The sequence below is a fragment of the Lipophrys pholis genome, assembly GCF_963383615.2.
Source record: "Lipophrys pholis genome assembly, chromosome: 20".
Classification (NCBI taxonomy): Eukaryota; Metazoa; Chordata; class Actinopteri; order Blenniiformes; family Blenniidae; genus Lipophrys; species Lipophrys pholis.
The window spans coordinates 24680621-24700951 of NC_137648.1; the positions used below are offsets into that span (position 1 = coordinate 24680621).

At 47.2% G+C, this 20331-nt stretch overlaps 1 protein-coding gene across 13 annotated transcripts in view; it reads left to right on the top strand.

Annotated features, from left to right (window-relative positions):
• Positions 1–7930: 7930 nt before the first annotated feature.
• The window catches only part of rab3gap1 (RAB3 GTPase activating protein subunit 1), a 56950-nt gene continuing 44549 nt past the window's right edge, over positions 7931–20331 (top strand). For 9 of the 13 annotated variants that reach the window (XR_013936369.1, XR_013936370.1, XR_013936371.1 and 6 more), the window contains exons 1-8: positions 7931–7986; positions 8069–8124; positions 10678–10756; positions 10840–10972; positions 11918–11996; positions 16078–16197; positions 18766–18931; positions 19446–19545. Coding sequence is in view for 4 of the 13 variants with exons in the window: in XM_080488964.1 (XP_080345090.1) it covers positions 7969–7986; positions 8069–8124; positions 10678–10756; positions 10840–10972; positions 11918–11996; positions 16078–16197; positions 18766–18931; positions 19446–19545 (751 nt within the window). In the remaining 9 variants the exon portion in view is untranslated. Of the gene's footprint in view, positions 7987–8068; positions 8125–10677; positions 10757–10839; positions 10973–11917; positions 11997–14865; positions 15005–16077; positions 16198–18765; positions 18932–19445; positions 19546–20331 lie in introns of those variants that run through there. The other 4 variants (XR_013936375.1, XM_080488963.1, XR_013936376.1 and 1 more) reach the window with 4 other exon arrangements.

Consider the following 20331-nt stretch of genomic DNA (forward strand, 5'->3'; position numbering starts at 1 on the left):
TACGATGGAGACGAGGCTGAGGACTACGATGGAGGCGAGACTGAGGACTACGATGGAGACGAGACTGAGGACTACGATGGAGACGAGGCTGAGGACTACGATGGAGACGAGACTGAGGACTACGATGGAGACGAGGGAGACGAGACTGAGGACTACAATGGAGATGAGACTGAGGACTACGATGGAGACGAGCGAGACGAGACTGAGGACTACAATGGAGACGAGACTGAGGACTACGATGGAGACGAGGGAGACGAGGCTGAGGACTACGATGGAGACGAGACTGAGGACTACGATGGAGACGAGGGAGACGAGGCTGAGGACTACGATGGAGACGAGACTGAGGACTACAATGGAGACGAGGGAGACGAGACTGAGGACTGCGATGGAGACGAGACTGAGGACTACAATGGAGACGAGGGAGACGAGACTGAGGACTACGATGGAGATGAGGGAGACGAGACTGAGGACTACAATGGAGACGAGACTGAGGACTACGATGGAGACGAGGGAGACGAGACTGAGGACTACAATGGAGACGAGACTGAGGACTACGATGGAGACGAGACTGAGGACTACGATGGAGACGAGGGAGACGAGGCTGAGGACTACGATGGAGACGAGACTGAGGACTACGATGGAGACGAGGGAGACGAGGCTGAGAACTACGATGGAGATGAGGGAGAAGAAGGTTGAGGACTACGATGGAGACGAGGGAGACGAAGCTGAGGACTACGATGGAGACGAGACTGAGGACTACGATGGAGACGAGGGAGACGAGGCTGAGGACTACGATGGAGACGAGACTGAGGACTACGATGGAGACGAGGGAGACGAGGCTGAGGACTACGATGGAGACGAGATTGAGGACTACGATGGAGACGAGGGAGACGAAGCTGAGGACTACGATGGAGACAAGGCTGAGGACTACGATGGAGACGAGACTGAGGACTACGATGGAGACGAGGCTAAGGACTACGAGGGACGAGACTGAGGACTACGATGGAGACGAGGCTGAGGACTACGATGGAGGCGAGACTGAGGACTACGATGGAGACGAGGCTGAGGACTACGATGGAGGCGAGACTGAGGACTACGATGGAGACGAGACTGAGGACTACGATGGAGACGAGGCTGAGGACTACGAGGGACGAGACTGAGGACTACAATGGAGACGAGGCTGAGGACTACGATGGAGACGAGACTGAGGACTACAATGGAGACGAGACTGAGGACTACGATGGAGACGAGACTGAGGACTACGATGGAGACGAGGGAGACGAGACTGAGGACTACAATGGAGATGAGACTGAGGACTACGATGGAGACGAGCGAGACGAGACTGAGGACTACAATGGAGACGAGACTGAGGACTACGATGGAGACGAGGGAGACGAGGCTGAGGACTACGATGGAGACGAGACTGAGGACTACGATGGAGACGAGGGAGACGAGGCTGAGGACTACGATGGAGACGAGACTGAGGACTACAATGGAGACGAGGGAGACGAGACTGAGGACTGCGATGGAGACGAGACTGAGGACTACAATGGAGACGAGGGAGACGAGACTGAGGACTACGATGGAGATGAGGGAGACGAGACTGAGGACTACAATGGAGACGAGACTGAGGACTACGATGGAGACGAGGGAGACGAGACTGAGGACTACAATGGAGACGAGACTGAGGACTACGATGGAGACGAGACTGAGGACTACGATGGAGACGAGGGAGACGAGGCTGAGGACTACGATGGAGACGAGACTGAGGACTACGATGGAGACGAGGGAGACGAGGCTGAGAACTACGATGGAGACGAGGGAGAAGAAGGTTGAGGACTACGATGGAGACGAGGGAGACGAAGCTGAGGACTACGATGGAGACGAGACTGAGGACTACGATGGAGACGAGGGAGACGAGGCTGAGGACTACGATGGAGACGAGACTGAGGACTACGATGGAGACGAGGGAGACGAGGCTGAGGACTACGATGGAGACGAGATTGAGGACTACGATGGAGACGAGGGAGACGAAGCTGAGGACTACGATGGAGACAAGGCTGAGGACTACGATGGAGACGAGACTGAGGACTACGATGGAGACGAGACTGAGGACTACAATGGAGACGAGACTGAGGACTACGATGGAGACGAGACTGAGGACTACGATGGAGACGAGAGAGACGAGACTGAGGACTACAATGGAGACGAGACTGAGGACTACGATGGAGACGAGGGAGACGAGACTGAGGACTACAATGGAGACGAGACTGAGGACTACGATGGAGACGAGGGAGACGAGGCTGAGGACTACGATGGAGACGAGGGAGACGAGGCTGAGGACTACGATGGAGACGAGACTGAGGACTACGATGGAGACGAGACTGAGGACTACAATGGAGACGAGACTGAGGACTGCGATGGAGACGAGACTGAGGACTACGATGGAGACGAGGGAGACGAGACTGAGGACTACAATGGAGACGAGACTGAGGACTACGATGGAGACGAGGGAGACGAGACTGAGGACTACAATGGAGACGAGACTGAGGACTACGATGGAGACGAGGGAGACGAGACTGAGGACTACAATGGAGACGAGACTGAGGACTACGATGGAGACGAGACTGAGGACTACGATGGAGACGAGGGAGACGAGGCTGAGGACTACGATGGAGACGAGGGAGACGAGACTGAGGACTACAATGGAGACGAGACTGAGGACTACGATGGAGACGAGACTGAGGACTACGATGGAGACGAGTGAGAAGAAGGTTGAGGACTACGATGGTGACAGGACTGAGGACTACGATGGAGACGAGGGAGACGAGGCTGAGGACTACGATGGAGACGAGACTGAGGACTACGATGGAGACGAGGGAGACGAGGCTGAGGACTACGATGGAGACGAGACTGAGGACTACGATGGAGACGAGGGAGACGAGACTGAGGACTACAATGGAGACGAGACTGAGGACTACGATGGAGACGAGGGAGACGAGGCTGAGGACTACGATGGAGGCGAGACTGAGGACTACGAGGGACGAGACTGAGGACTACGATGGAGATGAGGGAGACGAGACTGAGGACTACGATGGAGACGCGACTGAGGACTACGATGGAGACGAGACTGAGGACTACGATGGAGATGAGGGAGACGAGACTGAGGACTACGATGGAGACGAGACTGAGGACTACGATGGAGACGAGGCTGAGGACTACGATGGAGGCGAGACTGAGGACTACGATGGAGACGAGGCTGAGGACTACGATGGAGACAAGACTGAGGACTACGATGGAGACGAGGGAGACGAGACTGAGGACTACAATGGAGACGAGACTGAGGACTACGATGGAGACGAGACTGAGGACTACGATGGAGACGAGGGAGACGAGGCTGAGGACTACGATGGAGACGAGACTGAGGACTACGATGGAGACGAGACTGAGGACTACAATGGAGACGAGACTGAGGACTGCGATGGAGACGAGACTGAGGACTACAATGGAGACGAGGGAGACGAGACTGAGGACTACAATGGAGACGAGACTGAGGACTACGATGGAGACGAGGGAGACGAGACTGAGGACTACAATGGAGACGAGACTGAGGACTACGATGGAGACGAGACTGAGGACTACGATGGAGGCGAGACTGAGGACTACGATGGAGACGAGGCTGAGGACTACGATGGAGACAAGACTGAGGACTACGATGGAGACGAGGGAGACGAGACTGAGGACTACAATGGAGACGAGACTGAGGACTACGATGGAGACGAGACTGAGGACTACGATGGAGACGAGGGAGACGAGGCTGAGGACTACGATGGAGACGAGACTGAGGACTACGATGGAGACGAGACTGAGGACTACAATGGAGACGAGACTGAGGACTGCGATGGAGACGAGACTGAGGACTACAATGGAGACGAGGGAGACGAGACTGAGGACTACAATGGAGACGAGACTGAGGACTACGATGGAGACGAGGGAGACGAGACTGAGGACTACAATGGAGACGAGACTGAGGACTACGATGGAGACGAGGGAGACGAGACTGAGGACTACAATGGAGACGAGACTGAGGACTACGATGGAGACGAGACTGAGGACTACGATGGAGACGAGGGAGACGAGGCTGAGGACTACGATGGAGACGAGGGAGACGAGACTGAGGACTACGATGGAGACGAGACTGAGGACTACGATGGAGACGAGGGAGACGAGGCTGAGAACTACGATGGAGACGAGTGAGAAGAAGGTTGAGGACTACGATGGTGACAGGACTGAGGACTACGATGGAGACGAGGGAGACGAGGCTGAGGACTACGATGGAGACGAGACTGAGGACTACGATGGAGACGAGGCTGAGGACTACGATGGAGACGAGACTGAGGACTACGATGGAGACGAGGGAGACGAGACTGAGGACTACGATGGAGACGAGACTGAGGACTACGATGGAGACGAGGGAGACGAGGCTGAGGACTACGATGGAGGCGAGACTGAGGACTACGAGGGACGAGACTGAGGACTACGATGGAGATGAGGGAGACGAGACTGAGGACTACGATGGAGACGCGACTGAGGACTACGATGGAGACGAGACTGAGGACTACGATGGAGATGAGGGAGACGAGACTGAGGACTACGATGGAGACGAGACTGAGGACTACGATGGAGACGAGGCTGAGGACTACGATGGAGGCGAGACTGAGGACTACGATGGAGACGAGGCTGAGGACTACGATGGAGACAAGACTGAGGACTACGATGGAGACGAGGGAGACGAGACTGAGGACTACGGTGAAGACGAGGCTGAGGACTACGATGGAGGCGAGACTGAGGACTACGATGGAGACGAGACTGAGGACTACGATGAAGACGAGGCTGAGGACTACGATGGAGGCGAGACTGAGGACTACGATGGAGACGAGACTGAGGACTACGGTGAAGACGAGGCTGAGGACTACGATGGAGGCGAGACTGAGGACTACGATGGAGACGAGACTGAGGACTACGATGAAGACGAGGCTGAGGACTACGATGGAGGCGAGACTGAGGACTACGATGGAGACGAGACTGAGGACTACGATGGAGACGAGGCTGAGGACTACGAGGGACGAGACTGAGGACTACGATGGAGACGAGGCTGAGGACCACGAGGGACGAGACTGAGGACTACGATGGAGACGAGACTGAGGACTACGAGGGACGACACTGAGGACTACGATGGAGACGAGACTGAAGACTACGATGGAGACGAGACTGAGGACCTGTTGAGGGTTGAACTCCAGCACTGAGTGCTGCATGCAACAAGCCTGTCTAAAACGATGCAGTGAGCGCACATGGAAACTGTTTTCTGAATGAGTGAAGGAATGAGTTGATGAATGAATGAATTTATTTAAACCTAAACAAAGTTACAATCGTGACTAATTCCTCTCTAATAATTTTGAGCTAGAAAATAAGACCTCATAAATAACATTGAGCAGTAAATCAGCTTCTGAAAATCTCTGTAGTATATAACTTGTTGCTATTGATGTATAAAATCCTCTCTTGAGGATCGGTCATGTATCTGAATCATCCAGTGTGAATCTCCACATCACTTCTCTCAGGACCCTCCCTAGAGTCAGCTGTCTGGGCTGCTCACTGTCACAGGATCAGTGTTTGGGTAAAATCTCTCTTCAGATTGAGTCTCATGCTCTACCAACTGAGCGAGCCGGGGTGACCTTATACGTAACCAAAGTAAGAAAATACTTTTAATATCATTGGTAACTAAATCCCAGGTGATGAAGTGAGAAAACTCTCCTCCTGATGGGAGTCACCGCTCATGATGGGAGTGGCAGCCGGACGTGACGGCCAAGGTCCTGGTAGCACCAGTGGATAAAGTGTCTGTAGGCTGGACTTCCTCCCGTCCTACAGCACGTCTGCAGTGTTGACGGGACATGTTGTATGCTGTCGCTAAGTGTTGAGTTCTTCACCTGGTTTCAGGGTGTTCCTCTCTCCTCTATCACTCTGTTCTCTACAACACTCACTCTCTTCACCTGGTTTCAGGGTGTTCCTCTCTCCTCTATCACTCTGTTCTCTACAACACTCACTCTCTTCACCTGGTTTCAGGGTGTTCCTCTCTCCTCTATCACTCTGTTCTCTACAACACTCACTCTCTTCACCTGGTTTTGACAGGCGGATCGGTGCAGCGTCTGCAGTTATGCGGTCGCTGTATCGGTCCGTCGTGGTGAAGAAGGAGCGAAGCCAAAAGGCGAGGCTCTGGATTTACCGCTCCATCTTCCTTCCTCCCCTCACCTATGGTCATGAGCTTTGGGTCATGACTGAAAGAAGGAGATCCTGGATCCATGCGGCTGAAATGAGTTTCCTCCGTAGGGAGGCTGGGCGCCCCCTTAGAGATAGGGTGAGGAGCTCAGTCACCAGGGAGGAGCTCGGAGTAGAGCTGCTGCTCCTCCACATCCAGAGGAGCCAGCTGAGGCTCCGGCATCTGTTTGGGATGCCCCCCGGACACCTCCCGAGGGAGGTGTTCCGGGCATGTCCCTCTGGTAGGAGGCCTCGGGGCAGACCTCGGACACGCTGGAGAGACTATGTCTCTCGGTTGGCCTGGGAACGCCTTGGGGTCCCACTGGAAGAGCTGGAGGACGTGTCTGGGGTGAGAGACGTCTGGACATCCCTGCTGAGACTGCTGTCCCCACGACCCGGACTGGATAAGAGGTGGACAATGGATGGATGGATGGATGGATGGATGGAAGGATGAATGAATGGATGGATGGATGGATGGATGGATGGAAGGATGGATGGATGGATGGATGGATGGATGGATGGATGGATGGATGGATGGAAGGATGGATGGATGGATGGATGGATGGATGGATGGATGGATGGATGGATGGATGGAAGGATGGATGGATGAATGGATGGATGGATGGATGGATGGATGGATGGATGGATGGATGGATGGATGGTCTCATGAAAACAGTGACACAGCCCTACATTAGATCTGTACAATTCTTTTTTAAACCTCTAATTTGTTATGTTTTGTACATAGATTATTATTTTCACTCTCTTACTTGTGAAAATAATTTTCAATCATATCAGCCACAGATTATCCAGATATTTTATAAGCAAACAGGGATTTGTGGCCATTTGACTCCATGGGCGTTATACTATCACATCATTTAAAGCTTCATCAGTAAGAACACAATATTAATCTTCAGTCTTTATTTATTTATTTATTGTTTCACCTGCTGGAGATCTGAGAAACAGACTAAATGTCTTTACTGCAGTGAGTGAATACTGGAAGCTGCTGGTTAGAATTCCTTCTGGAGGAAGAAGTGAGGCCAGGTGTAATAATGAATAATCAAATAGGTTATGTTGAGGAAATGTGCTTGATGCTCAAAAAACACTTGGAAAACATTTAAACAGTGTAATGAACCAGATGTAGACTGATGAAGGTCAAAGGTCAGCCAGCAGAGCTTCCTGGAGCTCAGAGGTCAACATCACACGTCACAGAAGCTTGAAGCTCGTCAGCTGCTCCTCGTCTAATTCAGCTTTCAGACGCAGCAGAATCCTCCAGTCTAGGAACTGTTGTCAATAAGACCGTCTTCACAGAGGAGGTAGAGGAGGAGCCAGCAGACCATGTGATGGTCGTCTTCCTGAACAAACTACCTCAATCAGGGGAGCATCTTCCCCTGCAACCTTGAGAGCTTGAATATTGAGTAAATGTTTTATTTAACAAACTGGTGGTTTGTTCTCACAAGTTCAAAACTGTTAAAACTGTTTGTTAGTATAATCTGCTCAGATTTACATTGTGAAACTCAGATGGTCAGTTTACTCCCAGATGGCTCCGCTCGGCATGCGGTTACCAGCTGTGACCAGGAGAGGGCAGTGTGAACATTGAAGCGCTTACGGTCCGAAAAAAGCCGGAAAAACACGAAGAAGACAAACTAACACGACAAAATGGCGACTGACAATGACGTGAGTTGGTTTTTTAAAATTCTCTTTTCACTTCTCTGAGAAGCTGGAGTGAATATATGTTGGGTCTCCCTGTTGTTTTCAGCCCGAGACGGAGGTGTTCGAGATCACGGATTTTACCACTGCGTCGGAGTGGGAACGGTAGGAGTCTGAATACTGACACTGTTTACCTCCTCGGTCACATTATTCCACATCTTTTTATAAACTGCTCTTCTAACTCACTCACATGTGTTGGGATTTTGACACTGCCAGAAAATAAATGAATACTTACTGTAGAATCTGAAGCTGGTGTGATCTGTATATGTAACTACAAATTATTGCTGATAAACGATATTATTGTCAAAAAGAATCGAGACCGAAGTAACCACAAATGTACATATACCCTTTCAAATGCAGTACTACTTTTATTCCTCATTTGTTACCATTGTAATTGGAATGTTAAGAATTTTTAAACGATTTAACTAAAAAAAACAAACAAACTGCACTTGAATAAAAATGACAACCACAAACAATAAAATAGACCCAGTCTCTGTTTAAAAACAGAGAAACAACCAAATATAAAACTACACCCCCCAAAACAATAGATGATAATAGGAACTCCCGGCTGTGAAAACTGGGTTGGATGGGGATGTTTCAGGTGAGCGTGTCAGTTTGATGTGTTGACGTTTTTCGTTGCCACCACTTGACAGAGTGGCTGGTGTTGATGGACCGGCCAGTATTCTGTAGCCAGAACATTCCCACACCAGGGCCGTGGCAGCAGTGGCGCTTGGCTTTGCTATAATCTTCTTTTTGCTGCTCCTCCCGAGTCTCCACGCAGACAACGATTTCAGCTTCACTCCCTTCATTCTGCTGCTGAAGCAGAGTGAACCATCCTGCCTGTTTGGAGGAGAACAACTCTGCTCTGTGTGTCTTTGTTTTCCTCCTTGTAATGTGGTGATGTATCCAGGCCGGAGAAATTGAGTTTGTTTCATTTATGGCAGGGGTCTCAAACTCAGTGTACCCGGGGGCCGCTGGAGGCAGAGGCTGGGTGAGGCTGGGGGCATCAGGGGTTCCACAACAAATCCTCAACCATCATTATTAACAGTTTTAATGATTTCTTCTGAACATGAATGGAACCTTGAATGAAGCTCATGAACGTTCTTCTGAACATGAATGGAACCTTGAATGAAGCTCATGAACGTTCTTCTGAACATGGGTTCTCTTGTCTATGCATATTGGTCCCTCCAGGTGTGGAACTTTAAATTAATCACATATCTGTGCAAGGTTACTTTTATTACCAATACATAGTTGGACATGGACTGAGAACTGTAAGTACAATAGAACACACTGGTCTCTCATGTACCTTAAACCGCCCAGCAATACAGAGAACATAACGGTGTGCGACAGGTTAGTTATTTGATACACATACATATGAAAATATTACATTGACAGCCATCAATTAACTAGCACACCATGTCAGGACCCGACCCCCCACAGAACCCTCTTCACTGCTGGTTGGTTGGTGGGCACCCATAACTAATAAACCAAACTAAACTAGATGAGTTAACTAACATGAACAAAGCAACAAAAACACAACACAATCATTACCAACACTACAAACCTAGTATAACCCCCGATAATTACATCTAAAACGCAACGCACATAAACTCCCATGATGCACTGCAGCGAGCCGCTCGCTGCAGTGCATCATGGGAGTTTATGTCCGTTGTTGTTGATCCAGCCTGCTCAGAATAACAATGCTGAGGCTCCATTCATGTGTTTACATGAACGCGCCGATTGACCACCACCTCTTCCTCCACCTCTTCCTCCACCTCTTCCTCCACCTCCACCACGTACAGTCTGCAGACATGATTATTGAATTTCTTCTTGTGCCGTGTGAGAGGCTGGGACTAAGATTGTTAAAATGTCAGTGTGGAAAGCCTGAAGACGCGGGAGGTCCGTTTCAGTGTGAAGAGGAAAAACTATCCAAGACTAAAAGTTGCATTATTTTGGAAATTTATTTCACAAAAGCCTTGACCAAGAACAGACATTTAATCTGGAAAGGCAAGTTATGCAGTGTCTGGCAGAGTAAAATGACCATCAGTTTGAAGTTTGGTCTGTCTCCTCAACATGCCAGCACCATTTCTCCTGACCAGGTCTCACTGGAGTCACACTTATTCACACTCTTCTGTTCTTTCTCTGCAACACTTCAGCCTGTGGCCATATCAAATGGGAGGTTGCTAAGCTCACCAGCTGATATCTATACTGGGTAATACGTGTTGAATATTTTGATATATAAGTTGCTCCTGACTATAAGTCACAGGACCAGTCAAACTATTAAAAGTAAATGTATATAATTTCTTTGGCGAACAAAGCCCCTAGAGAATGTGGACTGGGAGTCATGACACTCTGGAGGCCGGCGTTGTTCATCTACTCATGCATGTGCCTGGTACCACTATTTAGTGGTACCAGGGAGCACATACGCTGTGGCAGCGTTTCTGCCGTCTACACAGCCACCGAGCCAGAGCGTCTTCAAAAATGGACACCTTAGAAGCTGTTTACTAAAAGTTGTGTTTTCAGTGACTCCAAGCACAGAACAGATCCCAAAACACTTCACTTGAAGTAATTTCCTTGTAAACAGTACTAAAGCCTCTCTAATTTAATCTGTCAGTGCCACTCCCCAATAAACGGCTGTTCTCATTTATCCTCTTGAAGGTTCATGGCGAAAGTAGAAGAAGTGATCAGTGACTGGAAGTTGACTGGTGACTCTGTTCCTGCGAAGCCTCTGGAAAAGGTATTTGGATTGTATTATTCTTTGAATGTTCCGCTGAAGCCTGTCTGCCTTCATATTCCCTCATGGTGGTATATTCTTCACAGGGTGAATACACTAATGGTTCCTGGGGAGAGAAGTCTCAGGATATTAATTTTGCTGACTTTAAGTTTCATATAACTCACTACTTTCTTAAACAAACGTGTGAGGACTACGATGGAAAAGACAAGCTGGAGGAAGGTAGTATCATCTCTGAATGAGCCAAGATCTTCACACTCACAATCAGTATGTTTGTCTTAACAAATCCTGTTGTTTCTGTTGCTCATGCCTAAGGGCTTTACGTCGTTAATCACATTCACCCATTCCCAGAAGACCGATACTACAAACTATATATCAATTTCAAACCAAGTGTAGTATGATGAGCAGGAGACCAGTGAAGGCTGCAGTGATGTCTTTGCTGCTGCAGCGGGTCCCTGGTGGTGCAGTCGGCTGCTCATGGACCTGCTGCTACAAAGACAAAATGAGCTGGGAGCACATCGTCTACCTCACCCCCAGGGTGAAGAGGAGCACTGTTTGTGTTGATGACCAGTGCTGCCACAGTTACCTTGAAAAAGACCTCTGGTTTAAAAAGTCACTTTCTTACTTTACTGATTACTTGCTATTAAAAGTAACTTAAGTTAGATCACAAGTTACTGTTTTGGTTCTCTTCAACACCCCCACCCGTCTCAACCCAAAAAGGACAACTGGTTGTTCCTAAACTGACAGTGGTCAAAGCTGTGGGACATGAACACTTTGGCCAGCCATTTGCTCACTTTACGAATGTGAATGCATTTTACTGGAGTTTATGTGATCCCCCAACTCAACGTGACGTGGAGGGACAATGACAGTGACAAGTCCAAACTTTGTACGACCTCTTTCAGCTGTAGTCCCAGCTGCAAGTCTTTTAGGGTCTGTAGAACAGCTCCTAATTCTATTGCAATGTATTACCAGATTGGTTAGGAAATACAGATTGAACAACATTTATTTAACTTCAATTCAGTAATTCTAAGGTCATTTTCTCCACTTGGATAATAAACTGAAATTACTTGTAAATTCCTTTTGTTCCCATTGTTTTGTAATCAGATTTGTCTGATAGTAGTAATGAAGATACAATGACCATTTATAAACATTTTCTCTCAAAATCAGATACCTTACCCGTGGCAATGCAGGACCTATTGTGTATGAACAACGACTTCCCTCCTCGAGCCCACTGCCTGGTCAGATGGTGAGTCCAGTCACACCTTCTATCATTTAAAGGCCCCATATTATACCGTTTTCAACAATTTCACAAAAGTCTCTTATGTCCAAAAGCATTGAATTCAAAGATTATTGCCCCAAATTCAGCATTTTTTTAAATGTCCATCCACTTGAATAGTCGATCCTATGAGCTGTATTGAGAAGTGCTGTCTCAGGTTCCACCTCCACCAACTTGGGAAGAGGAGGAAGTACCATGTGCCAATTTTGAACCAGAATCTGACACAGAAGGAGAAGCTCCTGAAGAAGTCCAGACTGAGGCTGCAGCGGGACCTTTCAGAATGAAATATGTGTCTGAATCCTTTTCTGAGTTTAGTCATGTGTTCCTACCAAGCAGCTCCAGGAAGCAGCGATGATTCTCCTCTCAATCTAACCTCCTGACGCCACGTCTGAACATTCCAATAATCAGGTCCAGCCCAAGTAGTTTTACCGTTTCAGTGTCGCTCAGTTTGAAACTTACCAGGAGAACCTGTCTGTTGTCCTCGTCAGCAGGTTGTCCTCATTAAGGTGAGTTAACAGGTAAATATGTGTCGGTGGACAGTGACGTGTCCTGTACAGGGTGGAGCTCTGACCGGGTCCTCACAGGTTCTACTGTAGACATGTGTAGACATACAGTACATGTATATAAGATATACAAAAATGTATTCAAAAAATATATAAATGCTAAATAAAATTTGACTTGAGAAGCCACATCCAGTCCAGTTTCATTTTGAGTGTGCTGGACAGGTAAAATACTGTTAGAACCTTTAAAGTTGAGCTTTTTTGTGGTGCTGATTGATCTTGCAGACCGTTTCACCAATCACCACCTACAAACAATTGGTACTGAAAATGAGGACAATCTCAACATAAAGTCAATTTTAATGAAACATTCTGATCCATGTAAAAATAAAAACCTGCGGGGACTTCCCTAAACACTGACAACGGGCCTCTGGAGCTACTTGGTGGACACAGGCGGAAGCCAATACGAAGGAAAAGAGGGTGGAGAGGAGGGAAAAGAACCAGACTGAGGAGGAGAGGAAGACGACTCCCTGTACCTGCCAGAACCCTGTCCAATGTGCGATGGCTACGGAATAAAAGCCAGGAACGTTCCACCCTGATCCGGGACCAACTGGACTACTGCCAAACCAGTCTTTTCGTGGTTCACAGAGACGTGGTTGGTTGATGATTCAAACTTTGATTTGGAGGATTTCAGCATCATTCGCTTTCACTTTTCAGTTGGAGGCGGAGTCTGGATGGTTGGCAACAACAAGAGGGCAACGAACTTTACTGTGAGAGGGACCGAGTGCTGCAAACACTAGGGAGTGAGGACTGTGTCCTTCACAACACTAGGGAGTGAGGACTGTGTCCTTCACAACACTAGGGAGTGAGGACTGTGTCCTTCACAACACTAGGGAGTGAGGACTGTGTCCTTCACAACACTAGGGAGTGAGGACTGTGTCCTTCACAACACAAAAACTAGGGAGTGAGGACTGTGTCCTTCACAACACACTACCTCCTCCATGATTTTGGTTTATGTACCAGGTCCTGATTTAAATCGAGCTGCTGAGCACATACCTGCCTGCTACCACAGAGGTGTCAGTGGACTGGAGAGCAGCCAGTGTTTCTACTGGGAGGTTAATGGGTGTGACACCACCACATATCTGCCCAGTCTGGAGCAATAGGTCACAAGTCCCACCGGACTGCACAAAACATTGGACTTATGCTACGGCAACATCCCTGGTGCATATATCTCAAAGCCCCGCCCACCCCTCGGACACTCTGACCACAATGTCAAAATACAGATCACAACTGAAAACAGACAAATCCTTCAGGAAGTCCACCACCGTCTGGAATAATGACCTAACCCCTAACCCCTAACCCTAAGGCTGTTTTGAACTTAGACTGGGACTTGTTTCTGAATGACTGTGATAATGATTTTAACATGCTGACACATGTGCTGACATCTTCTATTTGATTTTGTGAGGACACTGTCACTCCCACCAAAGAAATAATAATACATCCAAACAATAAGAAATGGGTGACGACGGACATGAAAATCTGCCTGGTCCAAAAGAAAAAGGGCGTCTTCCAAGGGGACGAGCTCAGAGGGAGGGAGCTGGAGAAGGAGTTCAGAAGGATGGTCAACTACAGAGTGGAGTTTAGTATAGAGGAGCAGAAAGGGACATCTGGAAATGCAAGAGAGGCATTGGCAGGGGTTAACATCATGATGGCCAGAGCTCCAAAACCTGCTGTGGTCAACTGCCCAGACTCCGCCTCCTTTGCTGAACAACTCAACACCTTCACCCGGTTTGACAGCAGCAGCACACCAATCACCTGAACCTGCCCAAATTATTCTTGAGTTCAGCTATGAGATTGCTCCCTGTGGTATCTGCAAGCAGCAGATGTTCTCAGCTGCTGTGGGCACGGTGACACAGTTTGTACAGGAGCACCTATCCAAGAAACAGTGAACATTTCATCCACATTCAAACAAAAAGCTGATTGAATTTAAAAAGTAGACAGCAGTATAGTTTACAGAGGAATGCAGTGTTTTCAAATGTTCCAAACTCAGAGATGACTTACACTTCCAAAGATTAATGATATACTGAATAAATTCAGTGTAATATAAAAACCTTAACGGTTACCCTACAGTTAGCAGGCAGTAGTGTACTACCAAGTGTACTACTTGGTAGTAACCAACAACGCGACCAAACTAATAACCATATTCAGACACTCGGTACGTTTCACTAACCTTCTGAAACGTTCTGCTGCAGCCGCAGAGTCTGAACTTCTTCAGGAGCGTCTCCTTCTGGTCCACATGTTGTTTTAAATTGGTTTGGTGAAACAGCGTTTCTCCGTGACAGCGATGGATGGAATGTAAACATGGCACCACGAGAGGAAGTACTTCCTCCTCTTCCCAAGATGGGCATGTGTGGGCGGAGCCAGTCCAGCTCACTCAGACACAGCAGATTCTGAATGCAGCTCCTATGATCCAATATTCAAGTGAGGAAAATCAAGGAGGAGCTAGAACCTTAGAATACTGAAGCTTTCTGGAGCGACCAGACCAGGAGGAGGAGGAGAACAGGAGGAGGAGGAGGAGAACAGGAGGAGGAGGAGGAGGAGGAGGCGGAGAACAGGAGGAGGAGAACAGGAGGAGGAGGAGGAGGAGAAGGAGGAGGAGGAGGAGGAGAACAGGAGGAGGAGGAGGAGAACAGGAGGAGGAGGAGGAGGAGAAGGAGAACAGGAGGAGGAGGAGGAGGAGAACAGGAGGAGGAGGAGAACAGGAGGAGGAGGAGGAGGAGAAGGAGAAGAGGAGGAGGAGGAGAAGGAGAAGAGGAGGAGGAGGAGGAGGAGGAGAACAGGAGGAGGAGGAGAACAGGAGGAGGAGGAGGAGGGGAACAGGAGGAGGAGGAGGAGAACAGGAGGAGGAGGAGAAGGAGAACAGGAGGATGAGGAGGAGGAGAACAGGAGGAGGAGGAGGAGAACAGGAGGAGGAGGAGGAGGGGAACAGGAGGAGGAGGAGGAGAAGGAGAAGAGGAGGAGGAGAACAGGAGGAGGAGGAGGAGGAGAACAGGAGGAGGAGGGGAACAGGAGGAGGAGGAGGAGGGGAACAGGAGGAGGAGGAGGAGGAGGGGAACAGGAGGAGGAGGAGGAGAATAGGAGGAGGAGGAGGAAGAGAAGGAGAAGAGGAGGAGGAGAACAGGAGGAGGAGGAGAACAGGAGGAGGAGGAGGAGGAGGAGGGGAACAGGAGGAGGAGGAGGAGGAGAATAGGAGGAGGAGGAGGAGGAGGAGAACAGGAGGAGGAGGAGAACAGGAGGAGGAGGGGAACAGGAGGAGGAGGAGGAGGAGAACAGGAGGAGGAGGGGAACAGGAGGAGGAGGAGGAGGAGAACAGGAGGAGGAGGCGGAGGAAAACAGGAGGAGGAGAACAGGAGGAGGAGGGGAACAGGAGGAGGAGGAGAACAGGAGGAGGAGAACAGGAGGAGGAGGGGAAACGCTGGAGGATATGACTCCTTTAAGTAATTCAGGTTTTGCTCTGCCTTTCATGTTGAAGTATTGACTGTGTGTTTTGGCAGGTATGGCTTACGAGAATTTCTTGTCATCACCCCTGGAACAAACTGTGAGGCCATTATCAGCGAGTCCAAATGCAACCTGCTTCTCAGCTCCATTTCTATTTCCCTGGGAAATAGTGGCTGGTGAGTTTTCTTCATTATGTGCCTGTATGAGACATAACACAGGAGAAAAACACTTAAAGAATCAAGACCAAGCACAGGCTGCAATACTAATACTAAGTGAAACTGAAAATAGGTCTTAACATTAAAATTTAATCATATGAATGTTTGCTTTAAACATACATAGAATTACAATTAGCTAAGTTCAGTAAATAATTTGGCAAACATTGTTGCTGCTTTTAATGTCATATACAGAAGCTGACATAAATCCTCTCTGTCTCTGTCTTCTTACTAATTACATTATCGGATAGGGATGCACAATATTGGAAAAAATATGAATCATGTTTTGTTTGTTTTTTTGCTTAAAATTCAGATCACAATTCTCTGGCACAATTTATTCCCCCACAAAATGTTTATTGCACTGATGAACTTTAATGAAACCAAAAAACTTTCAAATGGTCATTCAAGTAGAGCAGGGCTGTCTAACCCTCACCCTTAAAAAAACCTGGGTATTTCACCCTCTATATTTAAAAAATCTTAATCCTGGTTCAGAGCTACTATGAGCATGCCAAACCTGTAGGGGGCAGTGTAACGGGAAACATGAAGCAATTGTGACACAATGTCACGAATGACGCAAGGTATATCCTGTTCTTTCAGCTATAATGTCTAAAGAAGTGGAGCTCCTCCTGAATGTGCCATTTAAAGCACAAGAACAAGCAGCTTTCATTGTGAACATGAGTCCCACTGATTGTGCTGCTGTTGCAAACCTGCGTCGCCCGTCTCCACAGGGATCAGCGCTTTAGGAGACCCAGAGCTGCGTTTCTGTGTAAAGGCCTGAACGCCTAGAAATATCCCAGTTTTTATGTGTGAACAGGGCCTCAGGTGCTGGAGGGCTGCAGCCCCGCTTGTTTTCCATGGCTGCTTCCTTATAGTCCCTCCTTTCTCCTTTCCTATCCACTTTTCCTTAACCCCGTGGATGACGTCACCGGGTTCAGGAAAGGTGTTAGGAGGCTTCCTAAAGGAGTTAGTGAAAGGTGTTAGGAGGCTTCCTAAAGGAGTGAAGGAAAGGTGTTAGGAGACTTCCTAAAGGAGTTAGTGAAAGGTGTTAGGAGGCTTCCTAAAGGAGTGAAGGAAAGGTGTTAGGAGGCTTCCTAAAGGAGTTAGTGAAAGGTGTTAGGAGGCTTCCTAAAGGAGTTAGTGAAAGGTGTCATGAGACTTCCTAAAGGAGTTAGTGAAAGGCGTTAGGAGGCTTCCTAAAGGATGTAGGAAAGGTTTTAGGATGCTTCCTAAAGGATTTAGGAAAGGTGTTAGGAGGCAGAGGTAGAGGGTATACCGCCGAAGGAGCGGAGATTCGAGCGCACAATGATGCGTGTGGATGTTGCGTTCATGGGCGAAAAAGCCTTCAATAAAAAAAGCTTTAACATAAAGGATTATAAAATAAAGGATTATAAAATAAAGGATTATAAAATAAAGGATTATAAAATAAAGGATTATAAAATAAAGGATTATAAAATAAAGGATCAGTCCCCTCAGGTTGAGCGATATGGTGAAACAAGAACCCAGAAGGTTCCTCTGGTTTGAAGGGAGACTGGGATATTCTCAATAAGTTTTTGAGAGTACTATGTTCAGAGTACTTTAGTCAAACAGGTTTTACCACTTTGAAGTAGAATGAAGTGTTTATAATTCACATTGAAATGTAAATGTTTGTGACATTCAGGTCAAACCTCTCATACTGCTTTAAGGGAAACTGGAATTTAATACACAAAGAAGTTACTTTGGAGCCTGAGAGTATTTATGTTTAAGTTGTTCTGAGAAGAATTTTGATTCAATCAGTGAGTTTTACAATAAGTTCTAGGTAAACAAAGCTTCTGCCAATAGTGCTTTTAGCTCCAGACATCTTAGTCGCTCCAAAAATACACTACTGAGTATCTTTGCAATAGTAATGTGAGTATCGGATCGGGAAAGTATCGGTATCGGCCGGCCGATACTCAATTCGGAAAAATCGGATCGTATCGGGGCCAAAAAGTGTGACGGGGACGTCCCTAACAAAAATATTGTGATATGATATTTTTGCCATATGGCCCACCCCAACCGTATCATATGCACATCAAGCTTCCAGTTATTGGCGTCTTGTTGTTTCTTGCTCTTCCCTGCGTTATCATGCTGTACTACATGGTGATGTTTAAGATGATCGTAGAAACTTGTGGTGCTGCAACCAGGACAAAGCTCACTGTACAATGCTACTCACACTGCTTGTTATCCTCTGGATTATATTCAAAGTACTTCCACGCCACCAAATGCAAACCTTTTTTGGGACCGTTTTGGGAGGGAGGCTTTTTAAGCCTTGTTACCTTGTTACCTTGTTACCTTGTTACCTTGTTACCTTGTTACCTTGTTACCTTGTTTGCTTGTTTGCGATGAGGCTCGTGATATAAAATGCTTCAGAATTGCTGTGTAGAGAAACAAGATCTGGTGTGTGTGTGAATTGAGATTGCAGCTTCTTTAACCATTTATTGTGCAACCCTATTGTGAATGAAGTTATGAAATGCAAACCTCTTTAGTGCTGTTCTAACGTTTCTCCTTTTCTTCCAGTAAGGTTCCCATGTTTGTCCAGATCCAACAGAAGTGGCGTCGGATGTACGTGGGCGAGTGCCAAGGACTCGGTGTTCGCACTGACTTTGAGATTGTCCAAGTGCGCAAGGTGCCCAGTCAGTACAACCATCTGTCTGGGCTGCTGGACATTTTCAAGTCAAAGATTGTAAGTAAATAGGCAGACTGCTGCATATTGTGCTTCGTCACAGATTACTTTATGTAAATGATCCTGAAAGTCTTTAGCCAATTCATTGTTCTTCGGTGTTGGTGAACATGACAGAGCGTCATGCAAATAATACTTTGATTAAAATAAATATTCTAAGCTTAGAAAAAGTTCTGGCTATTCTAAAGGTTGTTGGCCTGCCATGTGAAACACAGAGCGGTGAGCTTTATATTTTGATTTGGCACCAGATTGCAACATACAGGGAGAACTCAGGAGGCTAGGATTCAAACCTGCAACTTCTTTGGCCAAAACTTTGAGTGTATATTTCCAATCATTTCATGATACATGTTGTCCTCTGGAAAACAATAATCTTATTTTAATATACAGTGTTTAGTTTACGTTGCAAAAAAGATGTGTCACTGCTCCAACAGACGGCGAATATCTCCTGAAACGTTCCAGTTTGGTTCTATTTGATATTTAGTTTTTCATTGTCTACCATCTTTTGGTTTTTTGTCAGGGATGTACTCTGTTCCCTCTACCTCCAATAACCATTGCCATTCGCTTCACCTACATACTCCAAGATTGGCAGCAGTATTCCTGGCCACAGCAGCCTCCAGGTAAGCATTAGCTTCTCGTTACACTGCTCAGTCTCATTAATCACACATTCTTATCTTGTGGGTCACAAAATAAGCTTCAGAGTGTTGGACAGTAAGTCAGCTGATGTGAATGCTCTACATGAATGCCTCTCTTTAGAAAGCCATCGAAGAGGTAAACAGAACCCAGTAGTAAGCTGTATATACTGAACACCAGCCAGCCGTTTAAAGACGGGGCAGAGGACCGATTTCCAATCATAACTAACAAAACTCTTCATTTCAATCTCGGTCTGCTAAATCCAAATAATCACAAAATAACACATTATTTCATAAATGCCATGTACAATATGAACTTCTATCCTAAAATCACCAGACTGACTAGAATAACTACTTCCAGTGCCAAACTCATTATAGTATATTCATAAAGAACAGTCAGTGACATCAGTGCCAGTTTTTACAACGTATGACAAAAGCTACAAGACCGTCCAACTTGACAATAATCACACAATACATGGGAGAGGACAGAAAGCTGAAACACATTTAAACCACACTTAATGGCACAACATTGGGACATTATATACCGTAACAATAGCATCAATAAGGCATATGACAAATTCCTTAAGATATTCAAAAGCTGTCCTTTAAAGAAATCTTCAGTCAGTATGTTGCAGATCCTTGGCTCACAGAGGGACCAGGAAAGACATGTCCACAGACTGACAACTAAAGAGGCTGAAGATGACTATAAAAACTACCTTATGAATATTATAGAAACAACTAAAAGAGAACAATAGAATCATGTCTTGGATCCTA